This window comes from Syngnathoides biaculeatus, chromosome 2 (assembly GCF_019802595.1).
Source record: "Syngnathoides biaculeatus isolate LvHL_M chromosome 2, ASM1980259v1, whole genome shotgun sequence".
Lineage (NCBI taxonomy): Eukaryota > Metazoa > Chordata > Actinopteri > Syngnathiformes > Syngnathidae > Syngnathoides > Syngnathoides biaculeatus.
Window position 1 is genome coordinate 893,234 of NC_084641.1, and position 18,319 is coordinate 911,552.

Genomic DNA, 18,319 nt, shown 5'->3' on the forward strand with positions numbered 1-18,319 from the left:
CACGCAGACATGGGGAGAAAATCAAAAATCCACAGAGGTAGGGCTGGGATTTGAACACCGGCCCTCAGAACTGTGAGGTCAACATTCTACCCTGTTCCTCCACCGTTCCGCCCTATCACAGCAACACCTTGTCATAATTTCTTTTCTTAGGACTGATTCTGAGAGCTGTGTGCCATGCAGGAATCTGGGTGGCTTTATCTTCCTGTTTGTTTAATAACCTTGTGTGGAAACTTCTGGCATCTTGATTTTATTATATGATGAGTATCTATTACAGACAAGAAAGCTTTCCTCATGTTTTGCACTCCGAAGCGTGGTGAGCATATGAAAAATCTTAATTTCTTCTACTAAGAATGCAGTGTTCCAAGCTGTGATAACAAACGAAGTTTGATCAACAAGATCTAATCAAGAGCTGCGAAACTGAAAGCAATTTAAAACTTGATGGAAGATGGTTGAAAATGAGAACAACTCAAATGTATTACCTGTACTCTATATATACTATGATTCATAATGGATATTATCCATCTGTCCATTTTCTTAGCTGCTTATCCTCACAAGGGTCACAGGGAGTACTGGAGGCTATTGCAGCTGTCAACGGCCAGGAGGCAGGGTACACCCTGAACTGGTTGCCAGCCAATCGCAGGACACATGGAGACAGACAACAGTCACACTCACAAACACACCTATGGGCAATTTAGAGTGCAAAATTAATGTTGCATGTTTTTGGGATGTGGGAGGAAACCGGAGTGCCCGGAGAAAACCCAAGCAGGCACGGGGAGAACCTACAAACCCCACACAGGGAGATCTGGAATGGAACCCAGGTCTTCAGAACGAGGACAACACTTTCCAGCTGAACCACCGTTGCGCCTAATGGATATGATTTAATCATAAAATTTGCTAGTTTTGAAACATCTGCAAAGTTGAGGCTACTGACATACATAAGTGATTCCTTTCGTGATAGTCGAGGAAGCACGCTAATTGTCCAGTCTTCCACAAGCTCCAAACATAGTGAACTAAATGATGGAATATTGATGTTGCCCTAAAAATTTTCAAAGCAAACCGTAACACAAGTTGCTTATTTATTCAGATAAGATTTCCTGACCCAGCCTGCTTGTTGTTACATCAGTTACAGAAAAAGAGCTTTCTGTCTAAAAATGTCTCAAGTCTGTGTTTGAAATGGGCAGTCGGCTGACATGAAGTAAGGCAGATGGAGGCTTGGAATGAAGCATAATTGCTTGAGATATTAAAGAAAAATCCAAAATCAAGACTCCAGAGAATAGAATTTTTTTGTAGCAATGTGCCATTTGAAGTGCGCTCGTCAGAGACAAGCAGAGAGGTGAGCAGATGGATTTATAAATGATTTGGTGGGCACTCACTCAGAAGTCGAACACATTCTGTTGTTCCACCGTGGATTTGCTCATAAATCGATCTAATTTTGCCCATGACAAGTATCCATCCATCCATTCATTTTCTGTAACGCTTGCGCTTAGTAGAGCGGCACATACACACTGGACCGGTCATCGTGCACATAAGGACAAAAAGAAAACAAACACTCAAGCAGCTGCGTCAAACTCATTTTTGTCGAGGGTCACATTACATTTATGGTTTCCCCAAGAGTGCCATGACAACTGTGAACCCATATAAACATATGATGACCTCATATTATTACAGGTGCACGACAAATCGATGGCAAATGTACTTTGAAATCAGAAAGCAGTAAAACACTGTTTTTTTTAAAAACAATTAATCAATTTATTTGAAAAGGGGTATTGGTAACCAAAATAGGGCTTGCAATATCTTAATGTTAAGAGACAATTTCCAATGTTGGTATTTTAGCAAGATGACATTGACACACATGATTTGCTTTCACGGGCCACGTTAAATGATGCGGCTGACCAGATGTGGTCCCCAGGCCTCGAGTTTCACACTTGTAAGTCTACTATCAACGTAGAAACCCCATTTTTGAAAAATCCATCAGACCCAGATAAAGCCAGAAGAAAAAAAAGTTTTGTTGTAAGATGCACTCAAGGCATGTCAGTAAACTCTGGCTCAGTGTGTTTCTGACTGAAAACAGGATGTAAACTTGTCAATACAGAAACTGACTGCACCGTGACACCCGTGCAGTGTTTCATTACTCATCCATTTCCTTCCTGGAGTAAGCTTGAAAGGGTTTTCTAGCTGGGAACGCATGGGCAAATGTAGTTGGCCGCTGTAGGAATACATCTGAAATATTTGTATTGATATTTTTTATACCGCCTTATGTGGGGAAAAAAAATCAAGTCGCCTCTGGGAGGAAAGAAGATTCCATTCAAGGAGTTTAATTGCAATTGCTTAATTTTGAACACACCCCATGTCCCTGTAACAAAATGGCTGTACACAGTTGACATTTTCCAAAGTGTTTATTTTTACTTCCCCCTCCTGGCAAACGTTCATGATGCAGTATGCCTTTTCCCCACATTTATATGGAATAGGCTTTAGTTTTTGCATAACTATGAACAGGATCAAGAGTATAAAATGGAGGGATAGTTGAATTGAAGCACCCTGTTAATCAAAAAATGGATGCGTGAAGTGTCAAATTTGATTCACACCAATCTTGAGATTATACTCAGATGGAAGACATACAGTGGAAAGGAGTAGAAGACTCACACTGGCTGCAATTTAGCGACTCCCCTCACTTGAGTCACTCACAATCGTGACAGGTTTTTGGTGGCATTGGCGGGGATTACCCTTCAAATCGCAACGTTTGCCGCATCTTCTACTTAGCGTGCAAATCTGAAAATGTTTACCGGCCCCATCAACACCGAGGAAATCATCAGAATGGGCCACTGCTGTTTGTAAAACTGTGCAAAAACTGCAGGGATATGCAATTATTGATGGGTCACGGAGTAAAGAATCAATGGATTTGTCAGGCTAAGTGAACGTTCCTGAAAAATGAAAGATGGTGAGCAGGGGACGCTTGTGTTGGGAAAAAGGCTCAAGGCTGTATCTTATAATAAAATAATCAGTCACGTCCTATTTACATAATCGTACTGTTGTAAACAGCTCCAAGTGTGTCTCTCTCTGCTCTTGGAGATACAGCTTTTGCCAATTACTTTTGTTCTCGCGTTTTGCTCGCTTGTCTTTCCAGCTCTGATAAGAACACAACCCCATTTCTGCTCTTTTATCTTTCGCATCAGGCCTGTGAAACTGAGAGGAAATGCGAAACAACAGCACTTTTAAAAGGACAACGTGCTTCCTCGTTTGGAAGATAGTGCTGGATTCAAACTCACAGAGGGGCGGACCTTGTTTTCGCCGTTCATTCTTGGACAAATCTTTGATGAATCTAACAAGACTCACAAGATAGCAAGCCCGCAAATTACATAACTGTAAAAACACAACTGTATTGCAAGTACTGTGTGTGTGTGTGTGTGTGTGTGTGTGTGTGTGTTTTGTGTCTGTGATGCACACTTCTTATGCAATCATCTTACAGTTTGTTGCACACAGACAGGAAAAATCTCTTCCATTATTTCTCATCCCTGGAAACGTATAAAATCCATTTTACATCTCCAGTGCCAACTAAATGCAGCTGCTTTGTGCAAACAAAATTTTACAGTCATGACATTATTGCCCGAGGCCAGTTAGAACTTCGCACTAATGTCATTAACAATCATAAATTTAATGAGCTGCAGTTTACTGTTTTTCTATTGTTGTAAAAAATAAACAACAGTGATATTACAAGTCCACATATTCTTGATAAATGAAATGGAGGCTTTTGTTTTTTCCATATATTTTATTTCATTTAGAAGTGTTTCAGTAAATTATGCATTAATCAGTAGTGTGAAGATTTGTTTATGTCGTCTGTGTGAGGATTTTATTTTATGTAATTCCCTTCACTTTCTTGAAATCTCTTGAATGGATGAAATATTGCCTTAAAAACAGGCACAGGTAAAATAAACTAAAGGACAGGGAGTATTTTAATATGTTTCTGAATTTATGATTTGTGAGGTAAGAGGTCTGTGACAGATCTAGCTCGCAAAGAGGAGTCTCGGAGAAATGAAGAAGAAATGAAGAAACACAAATATGCAAGCGTGTCATGGGTCAAAGATAAGAATTGTGTTGAAGTAACTGGATGAGGACAAGCAAATGTTTTGAAAACCTATATTTCAAGCATTATTGGGGACATGTCAACATTGTCAACTGCATGCAGAATGCACGAGGCGCACACCCACAGAGCAATTCAGAAGAATAAATGAATCGTGCCTTCCTGCAGGCGATGTGAATCACAGATTGTTTTTGTGCAATGATTTAATGAAGTCTTTTTTTTTTTCATGGAGCTGAATTTGTTGCATGATCGTGCTGTAATTTAAAATTTGGGGCAATTATAGCTCGGACTATATGTTGGGAAAGCTTTGTTGAATTTTGGCTTGTTGGTGATGTGTGTAGGGGGAGTGGATGTAAATTGGGGCCAGGAATAAAAACTCCTGACATGATTCAATGCGGTGATGGTTGAAAAATTTTGCAAAGGTCTCCAATCTCCTGTTGAAATGTCCAGGTGGGGCTAAAAATTCCATAGATATCAAGAACCTGATGAGTCCTCTGAGGGCTTTGGCAACCCTCTTAAGAGTCTTCTATTTGTAGTTTTACTGTTGTGGCACAAGGTTTTGTGTATAAACGTCTCCGCCCATAAGTCCAACCTGATATATCAGATACCTTGGGTGGAAATGTCAGTACGCGCGGTTTACACACAATTCGTGTTTGCACATAAGAATCAAATATGAACCACTACAAAATAGGAGTTGAACCAATGAGACGACGAGTCGACTTTATTGTTCAGCACTTGGCTGGGTCCAAAACTACGACAATAAGTTGGCTGTAGATGAAGACTCTGACGAATTACAACAACTACAGTCAGTGAAATGCTGCATTGTATTTTTAATCATTTGTTTTCACTGTGTTCATTTTGTTTTGTTAGTTTCTTCTCCCATGCAAAGTATTCTAACTTTGTCCCTCCTGGCTTTGCGGTTCAATGGGAGATGAACGTTCACTTATGAATAGGCAATGTATGTAGTTTTCATCAGTTTTATGTTTGGAGGAGAAAAATGTGTTTCAACTCGGTGAGTTGCGGCGTCGAACAATGAGGGTGGATTTAAGTAGCCAAGTTTGAATTTTGGCCCATCAGGAAATTACAGTTGCGAATGAGTCACAAAAAAAGCAGAAGCTGGAATTTGTTAGTCAGTTTTCGTCACTTCATCATCATAATTATCAGAAATGTTTTTTTCTAAACCCGTTGGAACTGCCAAAACCCATGCAAATCTGACAACCCATTGATAGTTATCACAACATGAAATCATTTTTCTTTCTGTCAATCCACAAAATCCTTCTTCAATGATCATCCTGGAGCTGAGGCTTGTCCCAGCTGACCGGGACACTGATAAACTACTTGTGTACCAGGGACTGGAACCAAAGGACGCAGAACGAGAAAAGCCTTCATACTCTACTCACAATGGCTATGTTGACTGCATGAAAAAAATCCGGCCAGGGCAACAGCCTCATTTTCTGGAGAAATGCAATCTGAGTTCTCCAGGGACCCCCTCTCCTCTCGCCTCATTGGCATTCACAGGCAGGGTGGGCTACATAACCCTCCCATGCATACCGTGAACATGCTGGCTCAGTAATCTTGGTCATTCTCCTCTCAATCATGCGTCGCTGACAGGTTGGGTGATAGGGTATTGCTCATCTGTCATTTCCCCTCCCACATTTGAGCCAGCCCGACATTCTTTTATACTGTTAGTCTGCATTTGGTCACTGTCCTTGACAATATTGTTCTCCCCTGCTGTGATTATATTGTTGGTAATATATACATGTATATTTGTGTGTGTGTGTTGGGTGGTTAACTATTGCCTACACGGGAGAGAGAGGTGTGGGAAGGGCTCGTGTGAGGAGTGTGAGTTGGCTCTGACAGGTTTGACTAGTTGATTGTTCTACGTTTTCACTGGTGTAGTAGGATGAGACAAAGAAAACGATTTCAGCGTGCAGTTTGTGTTAATGTGCCAGAGCATGTGGTGCCGCCCGCAGCGTTTGGGGAGAACTTTAAATTTTTTCTTGTCTTTATGGTGGACATTTTGAATTTTTGCTGTCAAGAAGAAATGTGAATATAAGGACTGCCTCCTGAAAATCTCTGTCGTCTTGTGCGTCTGTGCTGTGCAAACTGGTGGAGGTAGTGAGATGTATTGTCTTATCCAGTGCAATTGCTATGGAGAACTACAAGCTTATGTTTGCTGGGCTAAGAAATAAAAAACACAATTTTAACTTGGGCTTCATCAACAATCATACAATTACAGCAGCTGTATATTTTTTCTAGTTCTCATCTGTCTCAATAAAAGGCCACTGATATTCTCCAGCCAAAACACACAATGGATGAAACAAATTCCAAAACAATTCAATCTACCTGTAATGCTTTGGTCATGGTAACTAAAGCAATGACTCATTTGCACCTCAGCAGCCTCCATGCCCACCCCCTCCATCCCGCCACGTGTTTGTATGTTTCACTTACAAACACATTTTATATTTTATCGGAAATAGGCGGAGGGCAAAAGATTTACTGGGTTTTGTAATTACTGACTTGAAAGACTCAACTGACTATCTGAATAGGAAAAACATTTTTTTTCTTTACATCCCTTTTAAATGTCAACCGTGACCAGAGAAGCAAATAACATTGAGATGACACGCCTTTTGTTTTCATTCAAACATATTTATAGTGAAGGGGCAGTCTCATGAATGCTTGTGCCCTCCAATATCACCACCTATGATGTCTTTTAACAAGCATATTCATCACCCTTGCGTCTAATTTATCAGTTCACACATCTTCTGACGTGACTTCAATCTATCTATTCAGGGTTTCATAAAGTAGCATCACACCCAATTCAACACAACACAAACCTACCACATCTGTGGGGAACTTTTGACGAAGAAAATCTTTCGTTGGCTCACCATTTCTGTTCCGTAGATACAGCAAATGTTAATACAAGCCGCAACTTTAATGTGTTCTCACCTGCTCTGGATTATATCGCCTTACAAGCCATTTTATGTAGACAGATTTAATCATTCTAATAAAAAGCATGGTTCTCTTTGAAGATATTCCACAGAGTGAGTGGTCATCGAAAATCTCACCCTTCCCGTGTTGCCTCGGCTCTTGCCCGGTGTAAGTAGAAGTGAAGTCATGGAGTAAATTAATAATAATAATAATAATAAAATGCAATGAATGCATTTTCGTGCCATCACTGCACATAAATACATCTAAAAGAAAAGCCTGACCAACTTGTCTGGGTCTCAAAGAAAAATGACTTTTTAGCAAATAACTGCTTGGTTTGCACGAGAAAAATGATTTTTTAACGGAATTTAATTAGCGTGACTAGACAACATGGACTCATCTGATCTCTGTTGAGGAGAATGTGCATGAGCCCCAGATTATGAAAGAATGTGAAGTCCTTCGTGGGTGTTGGACAGTCCGTCGTAACCAGTCAGCCTGTCACACACCCAATTTAAGGCTCTACTGACGATTAACTCATTATGAGATTTTTTATTTTTTGCACATTTCTTCAAATCTTGCAACACTTATCAATGGATTGATATGCAATAGCAGTTTATTTTCCTATCTGGTTTGGGGAACTTATGACAGTGACAACAAAAGTGAACTGTGATATCCGCCTTACCTTTACTTGTGAAATATGGATGGTTTCCCTTTCCCACTTTCTGTGGATTACGATTTTTTTTTTTTTTGAGAAGTAGTAATTTGTCCCCAAAACTTTTCTCAATCTACAAAGGCTTTTTATTTTTAAAAACTGGAATTCAAAGTGAACTGCACTGTACCTGGATTGTGAAGTGATCTGTGTGGCTATTCATCCGTTCACAGTTGATATTAAAATTAATTTTTCAACGATTCCGGTGCTTCGATATAATGTACTGTACTGGCTTCTACACTACTCACGCATGGAGTAGTCAGAGTGCTAATTAAGCATGCAGGCCATTCCATTTAACTTCAAAAGCTATTGAAACTGAAGCCATGGAGTCGTACACAATACTTTATTAGTGTGCTTTCGGATACTATAAAAGATATGTTGCTCACAGTTTCATCAGAAAAATTGGATCTGTCATAGGGCTTATATTTAGAGCTCTGAATGACTCAGGTGTCAGTGCTTAAATTCCAAAAAGAAGTTGTTTGTTTTTATAAATTGCTGGGGGGAAACCTAAAATTATTTCATCCATTTTAGTGTCTGTTCTCCCATTTGTCTTTCAGATGGGAAATGCCTCCGAAACGTATCTGTTTGTGTCCAGAATATCAAAAGACAATGACTTCCTCATGGGGACTTTGTATACCATTTTCGGTGAGGGTTTAACCTTTGTTCTTTTTACTTCATTGAAAACAATTTGAAGGAGTCTCAATGCCACAAGCTTGGAGTACCAATGACTACATTAAATTGAGAAAAGTGATCTCAACTGACTGGCTTTTTGTGGGGATTTTCACTTTCATTCATTTTAAGCTTAAATTTTGTCCTCAAAGTTGTGATATTTTTCTCCCCGTGACTGTAATCATCCTCAATAAAATACAGCAGCAGGAGAATTAAGATTAAAAGTGTGCAACTCTGCCTGGCAGGTGTCCTCTCTGTGCTGGGTAACGGCATCCTGCTATTTGTGGCCTATAGAAAAAAGTCCTCCTTGAAGCCAGCAGAGTACTTTGTAGTCAACTTGGCCATCAGTGACCTGATGATGACCATCTCCCTCTTCCCCATTGCTGTACCATCAGCCTATGCGCATAAGTAAGTCTCCTTTCATCTACTGTATTTCATCATTAGGCTACAGTACAGAATTTTGATATCAGGGCCTACTTTTTGTAAATTTGAAAGTGACTGTATTAAAACTTTGTTGGAGCAGGAAAGATCATTGATTGGCTTTGAACTCACTGACATGGGGAAACAGTTGAGAAAGGGATGTGCTGTGGAATCAAATCCAAACAATATTAATTAACATAGACAAGGCAACATTAGTGTGGCTAAAAACGTTTGAAGCAGGAGAACACTCAATTAGGTTGGTGTGACCTTATTCCTGAAATCATAACTCGAGCTGTGTCTTCAGTCATTCAACGTTACACAAAAATACCTTTTGAAAAATATTCCACTCGTGAAAATGTTACTTTTTTGTTCCGCTAACACACCTCTTGATCCTGTTGTTCTCCACATGCAGGTGGCTGTATAACAAGACCACCTGCACCGTTTACGCTTTCTGTGGCGTTTTGTTTGGCCTGTGCAGTCTAACGAACCTTACGGTGCTGTCCTCCGTCTGCTGGCTCAAGGTCTGCTGTCCAAACTATGGTAGGGCAACGCTTTACACGTTTTTATTTTGAAGTCACTTTGGTAGATTACGTCTTGTTGAGCTGGCACATTGGCAAGATGTCGCTTCAGTAGTAAAATAAGCACTATGGGCTATTTTCTTCCTGCATAATTGGAGCAGGAGCGTGGTTTTGCTATGACTCTAACAAATCAAATGTGTTGACAGTGAAGCGATATCGGTGGTTTGGTTAATATTCTAAATTTTTTTATGCATTATGCATGGATTTTGTTATTACATTTCCTATCAATTTACTGTCATCTAAGATTACCCAAATGAAGAGGAGGAGGAGGAGGAGGAGAAGGAAATGTAATTACACGTGGGTAACCAGCCATCTTCTGATTCTCACTGGGATTGCGGGTATGCTGACATTGGGCGAGAGCCAGGTTACATTCTTGAACGGTTGGCAGCCAATCACATGGCACATACGTATAGATGAACAATTTACACCTAAGGAGTCTTCAGTGAACCTGTCAAGCATATTTTTGATCAGGAACCGAAGGAGGAAGTCAGAGTAGAAAGACAAAACACACACAAGCTCGAGGAAAAGATGAAATACACACATTCAAACATTCAACTTCAAAACTGGGAGATGAATGTGCTGAATAGTAGTACTCCATGCTACCCAATTGAGTAACCTTCACAAGAAAATCCATCACTGCACTGTAGAGTATGTTTGAAAATAATCAGGAAAGAGGATAAACTCCTTCTCAAAGATCTTAGCGATGTCAATGTGAATGGTTTTCATTATAATCCACTGAAGTTTACTGAGACTTTTTCTATATTATTCAAAGGTGAATATGAGAGAACATCACCGTAAATTGCTTACTGCTCAGCGGAAGAGTTTGCAGTTGTGAACTAACATACAGTACAGCGGCTAAAAGAAATACTTCACGTCAAAATTTTTCTCACGAAATAGACTTCTAAAGGTGCTGGCGACGTGAATTTTTCTCCAGATGTTGTGTGAATATTTGAAATGACACAGGTAAAAAGTATTGCACACATTAAGAAAGGGGGTGCAAAAAGGCATGGAAAGCTAAAACAACACCAGAATTCCATCAATAATCAATCAAGCCCCCTGTCAGTGCAAATGAATATCAGCTGGTTCAGTCCTAATTGATGGCCTACAAAAAGGTCTCAATGACAATGTGTGCCTCAAGACACAGCTCATGATGTGCATAGTAAAAGCAGAGAGCTGTCTCAAGACCATCGCAAACTATTATAGGAAAACATAACAATGGCATTGGTTACAGGCGCTTGGGGCCATAATACGTGAGTGGAAAGCCAATCATACCAGCATATACGGTGGTTCCCACGATCAGGTGCTCCTCGCATTATTTCTGACAGAGGAGTGAAAAGAATAATCACAAGACCCAAGGACCACCTGTGGAGATCTTCAGAAAGACCTGGAATTAGCAGGTACTGTTGTCACAAGGAGAACAGTGAGAAATGCACTACACCGGAATGGCCTGCGTACACAATTATCATGCAAGACCCCATTGCTGAGGAAAAAAAAACATGACAAAGCTTGTTTAAAGTTTGTTGAACATTTATTTGGACAAGCTGCCTGGTTCTATCAGAGCAAAATTGAATTGTTTGGAAGTCATGATGCACACCACAATTGGAGGAGAACTGGCACTGCATCATACCTTAAAAACACCATACCAATTCAGAGGTGGGGCTGCTTTTCAGCAAATGATAATGGTAAACTTCAGATTGTTGAAGAAAGGATGAATGTACAAATGTACCGCAACATTTTTGACTAAAGTCTACAGCCATTTATAAAGATGATGACAATCACACAACAGTGGACATTTCAGGAGGAAAATGATCCAAAACATACAGCCAAGGAAACTCTAAACTGGTTCCAAAGAAAAATAAAACCTGACTTGAATCCAATTGAAAATATCTGGAAAGAAGTTAAACTCATCGTCCATAAAAGAATCCCACAGAACCATCTAGATCTGAAGACTGATTGTGTGGAGGAATGATCCAATCACACTGGAGCAATGGATGTAACTAGTGTCTCCATAGAGGAGGAGTCTTGCAATATAATATTGCACATAATATTAGATAAATACTAATACTGGTAGTCGTTGTCGATATTTTTTTTCTGTGTCATTGCCCGTTATTGCACACACCTTAATTATTTGTTATCTTTTCTTTGTTTTTTTATGGATTACTTCGGTTGCCATCAACATCTGGTGAGATTTTCCTGTCACTAGCACCTTTGCAAATCTATTTAATAAGAAAAATGACCTAAGTAACACTTATTTCAGCTGCTGTATTTAAAGTTGCTCTATAACTCTGAATCCAGGCAAGCAATGTTGATATCATTCCACATTAGTGATGTGATGCCTTGGAACAGGATGGCATGAAGTCATAGTTAAAAAAGGTTTCTTATTAACTGTGATTGGCTGACCACCAGTCCAGGGTGTACCCTGCCTCCTGCCCGTTGACAGCTGAGATAGACTCCAACACTCCCGTGACCCTCGTGAGGATAAGTGGCGAAGAAAATGGATGGATGTTTTCTTTTGCTGATCTTTGTGACAAAAAAAGTTTCTGCTATTAGGTACAAGTTCAAAAGGCTGTAAAAGGGATAACATTAAAGATTAACTATTTTAATGAGGCTATTTCATATATTTTGGTGGAAGAAACACATCCCACAAATGTTCCAAGCTGAGAGTTGTGTTTGCGTGCCCTTGCAAGTCTGGGTGGGCTTTTATATGTTCAGACCTCTTTTGGCTTTGCTTTTAAATGATGTGTACGTTAGGCTGCTTAGTAATTTTGTAGACACAATGGGGAAGCTCAGTCATGTTTCAAAAGAATGTTGTGTTTTGTTCTAAATGGAATGTTAATTTGTTGCATTTCATACAAAGAACATCAGCAATATTCGGACACCCAAGTACAACAATGGGCACCTTCAATCAAATAGCACATAAAAATAAGACAACATGCTGTGGCTTTTCAAAGGACCGCCAAACTAGTATGAATGTGCCAGCAACCTATTATAAAGTCAGTTCACAAAGTCTTTAGTCATGCTTCACCACTCCAAACCATTTGTATGTTTGGAAACATTAAAGTGATGAAAAGCTTAAACAGTGCCAAACTGAAACCTGATAAGTGTGCGCTTTACACAACTGAGCCCTGAACCAGATCCCAGCCTGCCTCTGGCATCGCAATGTTTTAAACTCAATCAGCACAAAAAAAATTGAATGTTGATTTAAAATAAAACTCATAACACACTGAAACAGGTATAAAAGTCAGCATTTTCCGAAAGAAAAACACACTTTCAACCGAAATACAAATAGAGGATTCAAATCCACAAACACCCTGAACAGGATGAACTGGACTGGAAAGTATTACATGCAGGAACCTTCCTGTAATACAGTAAACCTTGACCTAGAACCTAACCTGGAGTCTTAGTTTAGGAGTGGCTTTGTTATACTGGGCAGGGCTGAACCACAGCCCTCTGATATACTGTGTGTGTGTGTGAGTATGTGTGTGTGTGGGGGGGGGGTGTTTCAATTCTTCTTTTTCTTTCGGCTGGTCCCGTTAGGGGTCGCCACAGCGTGTCATCTTTCTCCAAATAAGCTTGTCTTGTGCATCCTCCTCTCTAATGGCCCCGTCACACCATGACATTCTGGTCAACGTCCTCTGAACATTTGAATCGTTCTATTTTTCAGCGTTCTCAAACGCGGATGACACATGTGGCGTGTGATTAACGTGTGTCTAACGCATAACTTAAAGTGTGTCTAACGCACGAAAAGCGTGTGTAACGCACGAAAAGTGTGTAAGAGCGACCAAATAAGATACCCCTAAAAACCATTAGCGTGTGCAAACGCGTCATTGGGGCGCGTCGAGCGATTTGTCAATGTAAGACGAGTGTTTTGAGCGTGTGACCAATGGGTGAATAACGACACAAAAGCGTTACGCTGGCGTGGAATTTTTACAGTGGAACCGGGACTTCAGCAACTAGCGATGCTAGTAAAAGGTAAGCCTCTTTCATCACGAGCAATGTGTTTGGAGGAAAAGCAACAGCAGGAGGAAGAGCACGTCCGCGAAGTCACCCACCATGTGACACCCCCTGGGGACCCTAAACACCTTGCAAACCCCAGTAAGGACGGTCCGACAAATAGACAAAAGAAGCAGAGAAAGGATTGCGGGATCCTGGACCGGGCTGGTGAGATTAGTCTGGTGGAGTTTTCCCGCGAAAACAAACTGCTGCTTTCTGGATCTTCCATAGTAGGTGCTCTCTACTGTAGCTTAATATTAAATGGACGTTGCTTTTACAAAGCATCGGTTTATATACCCATATGCAGGGAAGTTCGGGAAACGCTCGAATGACGCTCAATGGACACCAAACGACGTTCGTTTCACTTTGGTTACACGCTGTGTGCGCTAGGGGATTGTTCAGTGGGCGTTGACAGGTTGCCAGTGAGTCGTTCACGGCAAAGCAAACGATTAAGTAACAACCACGTAAAGCTGGAGTTACGAATGACTAACGATGGGCAAACGCGTGCAACACTCGGCGAACCTTAGTAAAACGTTCCATGGATGTTCTTGAATGTTCTGCAGTGTTTAAAATTAAATGTTGATGAACGCTGGTCTCGTGAGAACTTTTGTGCATGTTCAAAACTTTTTTTCCGGACCGGCGGAGATTCCCAGCGATCATTGACATTCACTGGCGTGGAAACAACGCTACTCTGGGGCTATCCCGGCGACCGTGGGCGACTATCAACGTTTCCTCAAACGCTATAGGACGCTGGCCAGAACGTCATGGTGTGACGGGGCCATAACAATTATTAATGGAAAAAAGTCAATTAACTAGCCCTGTGAGAAAAAGTAATTATTGTAATTTGTCATGTATAACGTGCACCCATGTATAATACGCACCCCAAAATTGACCTCATATTTCTGGAAAACCCTTGTACCTGTGTTAAATGCACTTTTACAATGCCTCATTTCATTTGCCATATGATCAAAACGAAGTATTACTGAATTTTAATTGAATTATTCTGAATTGAAGCACTTTCTTTTAACAAATTATTTTTATTTATTTACTATCGTACTTTTATGAAGTAAATCAGAAAACAGATGTTTGGTGACTGGCAGAATCTATAAGATGGGTCCAATTTTTGGGAAACAAAACAAGAAGGGTAAAGCAAAACATTTTATTTTATTTTGGGGGGTATCTTTCAGAAAAGCATTAATAAACAAAACATCACCAAAGAGAAATGAAAGATGGTTGTTGCTCGGTCAAAAACAAACAAAAAAAAAACAATGGCAGTAAAGCTGACATCAGATGCGTGATTGTCTGATCAGACACGTGATTGTCTGAAATATAAAGGCGTGTCGGATTAGTACTGGGAGATGAGTATTGAGGCCACAACATTGTAAATCATGTGTGCAATAGTAGGTTTATTAAAGAAACATGTTTTTGGTCAAACAAGTAGATTTAGGTACAACAGCAATCATTTGCTAATTTTGTTTTTGTACGTTTGGTGAACCACAGCGGGAGAACGTGAAGAACTTTTTAACAGAGAACACTCAAACTAATCAAGGCTTGCTGTATGTGCTCATATTCATTTGTTTAGGAAATGTGGTACATCTGCCTCTAACTAGGTCCGTTTCGGCTGCAGTTGTGACAATGAAGTCAAGGCCACATTTTAAGAGGGCTCTTTTTTAAATTTTTTTTTTAAACACATCTATAAAACAGAACACTTTACTCCAGAGACGACAAGACTGACAAATAGTCTGAAATGCAAATGAGCACAAGCAATTATGCCCCTATGACTAACCCTCAAAGAACAATGTACAAAAAGCAAGTTGCTTGCTAACATCCGCTCCGCCAAGCTGCCCTTTTGTTCCGACATTACTTTATGCACTTAACAAGTAGTTTCACTAACTTCTACAAAACACTGAGTTGCAGAACAGGGTCAGGCCAACAAAGAAGCATTTTTTGTTCACTCTATGTCCGTGGTTACAGTATGTTGACATACAAATCAGTAAGTAGTGTAAGTAGTATTGAAGACAGATGGCAATAGCTGGAATAAGAGACATTGTGCCTTTAGTAATTGAGCATATCCCAGCTAACTTGGGATTTGAGAAATGGTTTCCATTATTGACTGATCACTAGTCATACGAGTAAACAACATATACATTTACACATATTGGGACTATAGTTTGGGAGGAAGCCAGAGAGTCTTGGTTGAGCCCGCCTGCATACAGTATATACACTCCACATAGGAATGAACAATTCCAGTTAAGGATGAAACCCACTGACCTTATTTCACTTTCTTGCACTTTGTTTTGGGCAATCCACAACTGGGACGAAGAAAAGTAGCTCAATAAACCATGCTTCCTTTGGTGGTGAATGATCTGGCGCGCAAAATTAGAGGTCTGACAAATTAATGTATGTTTTTTTTTCTAATTTTTGGAAAGGAGAAACGCTGTTTTCATTGAGTGCTGAGCAAAAACATTAGAAAGGACACACACTTTCACTACAGTTCAAATGCTGTTTTTCAGGTGAGTGTTGGGAAAATAATAAATAATAATAACAAAATAATAACAAAATTTTGCTTTTTTTTTTTTTTTTTAAGATCGAGTTCAGCTGCTGTAAAAGTGCTGCATGCTAATCCCATCAGTCAACAGTCCACAACAATCTCCATCCTCAAAGTGTTTGTAGCGACGTATTGACTGATCAATCCATGGATAAAGGTAGATAATGGAGGTTTTCACTAGCTTTACACTGTCCAATATTCCAAATCATCAGATAAGTTAATGCTCTAAAGTGCAACTGATAATTCAACTAAACAATCAGAGGCTTTAAAGGGAACATTTGGCATTTAAAACCATTCTAGTGTTCCTTGCAAGATGCTATCACCAATACTGTGTAAATACTGCAGCTATATTAGTGCCCATTTTCTGACTATTTTCGTATACAGTGGAATGACTTTGTAACGTGTCTTCTAATTTTAATACTTACTCAATGTGTGGCTAGCGACAAATTACTATTACGTTTCTAAAACTGGTAAGATGTTACGAGGATTTAGATGAAGCTTTCGACTTTTCCCACTCCACTTTAAATACGTTTTTGTTCAGTTCCAGAAAAGCTGCCTTACGTGTCTTTTGTGACTTTTAATAGAGGCCTCAAAACGAGCACAATAGTTCAGTGTTTCAAAGACGTTTTGTGCCTTTCATTGGGCCTAATTTACCAACGCCCAGGGTTATTGATTGATTGACTTGCGAGCGCAGGATCAAAGTCCAAAAAAGACGATTATGGAGGGATGAGTCGGAGACATCCCTGGTTGGTGGACTCATGTCGCCACATGTTCCATTTAGAGGCTCTAATGAAAATGGGAAGATAGAAATAGAAGAGACTAAAAAGGAGGCTTGCAGTTTACTGACAACACAATCAATATGGAATATCTCTTGTGATGTTAAGTGCTGCTGGCTGGGACTGGAAAGGTCAGGCTACTTTTTATTTACTGAGCACTTGAAAAGAAGGTGCCGGGGGTGTATAAAAATCAAACGTATGGCAATTGAACATGACGAAGTTAAAAATGAGATACTAAAACAATGACAGTCTCATGTCTTGTGCTCTGTTAAAAGATTTCCACTGCACTGAGCAGAACAGTGCTAATTTGACAGTTAAGCAAATTTGCACTATACAGTATTTCCATGTTGCATTCTTTTTTAAAATCTTAGGTAAGTGTGAATAATCCATCTATTTTTAAGTAGATAGACTCCAGCTGCACAAACCTCATTGAGGAGAAGTGGTCCTTTATTTATTTGTTTATATATGTTTTGTATTCCTAATTGACACGCAAGTGTGTGAAAATATTTTCAAAATGTCATCATTTCAGCTTTTGTTATTATCATTGGGTCTATAGGATCTAATGTGTAAGTTTGTATCCACTGTTGGGAAATACTGGTCTTTCTGTGGCAACCAGCACAAAAAAGAACACAGGAAAAAAGGGGGATTTTGAATTACTTTAGACGCATATTTTTCCTGCAAGTGTTTGTCAAACTGGAATTGTTCGACGATGGAGGAACGGATCTTTATGTTCGCCATTGTAGTAATGTAATATTTACAGTATGGGCATTTTTTTGTAATCAGTATCTTATGGGGCAGTGATTCCCAACTTTTGTGTCATGCCACAGATCATAGGGTTTGCTTGATTTGTCTGAAAATATTTAAAAGTTGTAGGTATACATCTGTGTTCATCTATATAATGCCAGTGACAGAACAATTAAATGCTCTTCAGTTAAACGGCAGAAGGTACAGTAAGTTTATCCACCGTTGCCATTCATACCACTGAATAAATATTGACTTCCAGGACCAGATTTCAACCTGAGTAATTTGAATTGTGGGTAAACTGAGACAAGATCATCATTATTTTAGTCTTCATATTTTTGTGACAGTTTTGTTTGGTGGGGTGGCGTGCGATGACTGTATTCCAAAGTAAAATGGGTGCCAAAGGCAGGGAAACAATGATAAAGTGTTGGGGTAACGGAAATGACTGAAAGTTGTGTTAGCATAAGGAGTGTCAGGGAGAAAGGACAGGGAGAAAAGATATTAGTTCATTCTTGCATAAAATGTGTGCACCCATTTGAGGATTTCCTTTTTGTAGTTGAGTTCAACTCTCTGTCTAAAACAAGCTCAGGTTGAATATTTTATGTGCTGCTAAGATGGTTTAATCAGCGAAATGATGCTTTGCATCACATAAGAGATATGTATCAGCACGAGCGTGCCACAAACACACACACAAGCACACACTCATAACACGACACGGTGGGCTGCAGGGCTTAATCAGCCACCCCCACCCTCACTTTTGGACAGTAAGAGGGGCTGACGTGCAGCTGAAGACGCTTGGCAGTGTTGCAGATAAGGCTCGCAGAGTTCCCCTTTGCAAAGATTCTGCAGTGGCGATGCAATGGTCCAAATCAATTAGTC

The 18,319-nt window shown here is 39.8% G+C and overlaps 1 protein-coding gene across 1 annotated transcript in view; it reads left to right on the top strand.

Annotated features, from left to right (window-relative positions):
• Window positions 1-18,319, top strand: part of opn7b (opsin 7, group member b) — a 42,462-nt gene that overhangs the window by 13,199 nt on the left and 10,944 nt on the right. The window contains exons 2-4 of the mRNA XM_061811771.1: window positions 8,273-8,360; window positions 8,630-8,792; window positions 9,217-9,344. Of these exons, the coding sequence (XP_061667755.1) occupies window positions 8,273-8,360; window positions 8,630-8,792; window positions 9,217-9,344 (379 nt within the window). The remainder of the gene's footprint in view (window positions 1-8,272; window positions 8,361-8,629; window positions 8,793-9,216; window positions 9,345-18,319) is intronic.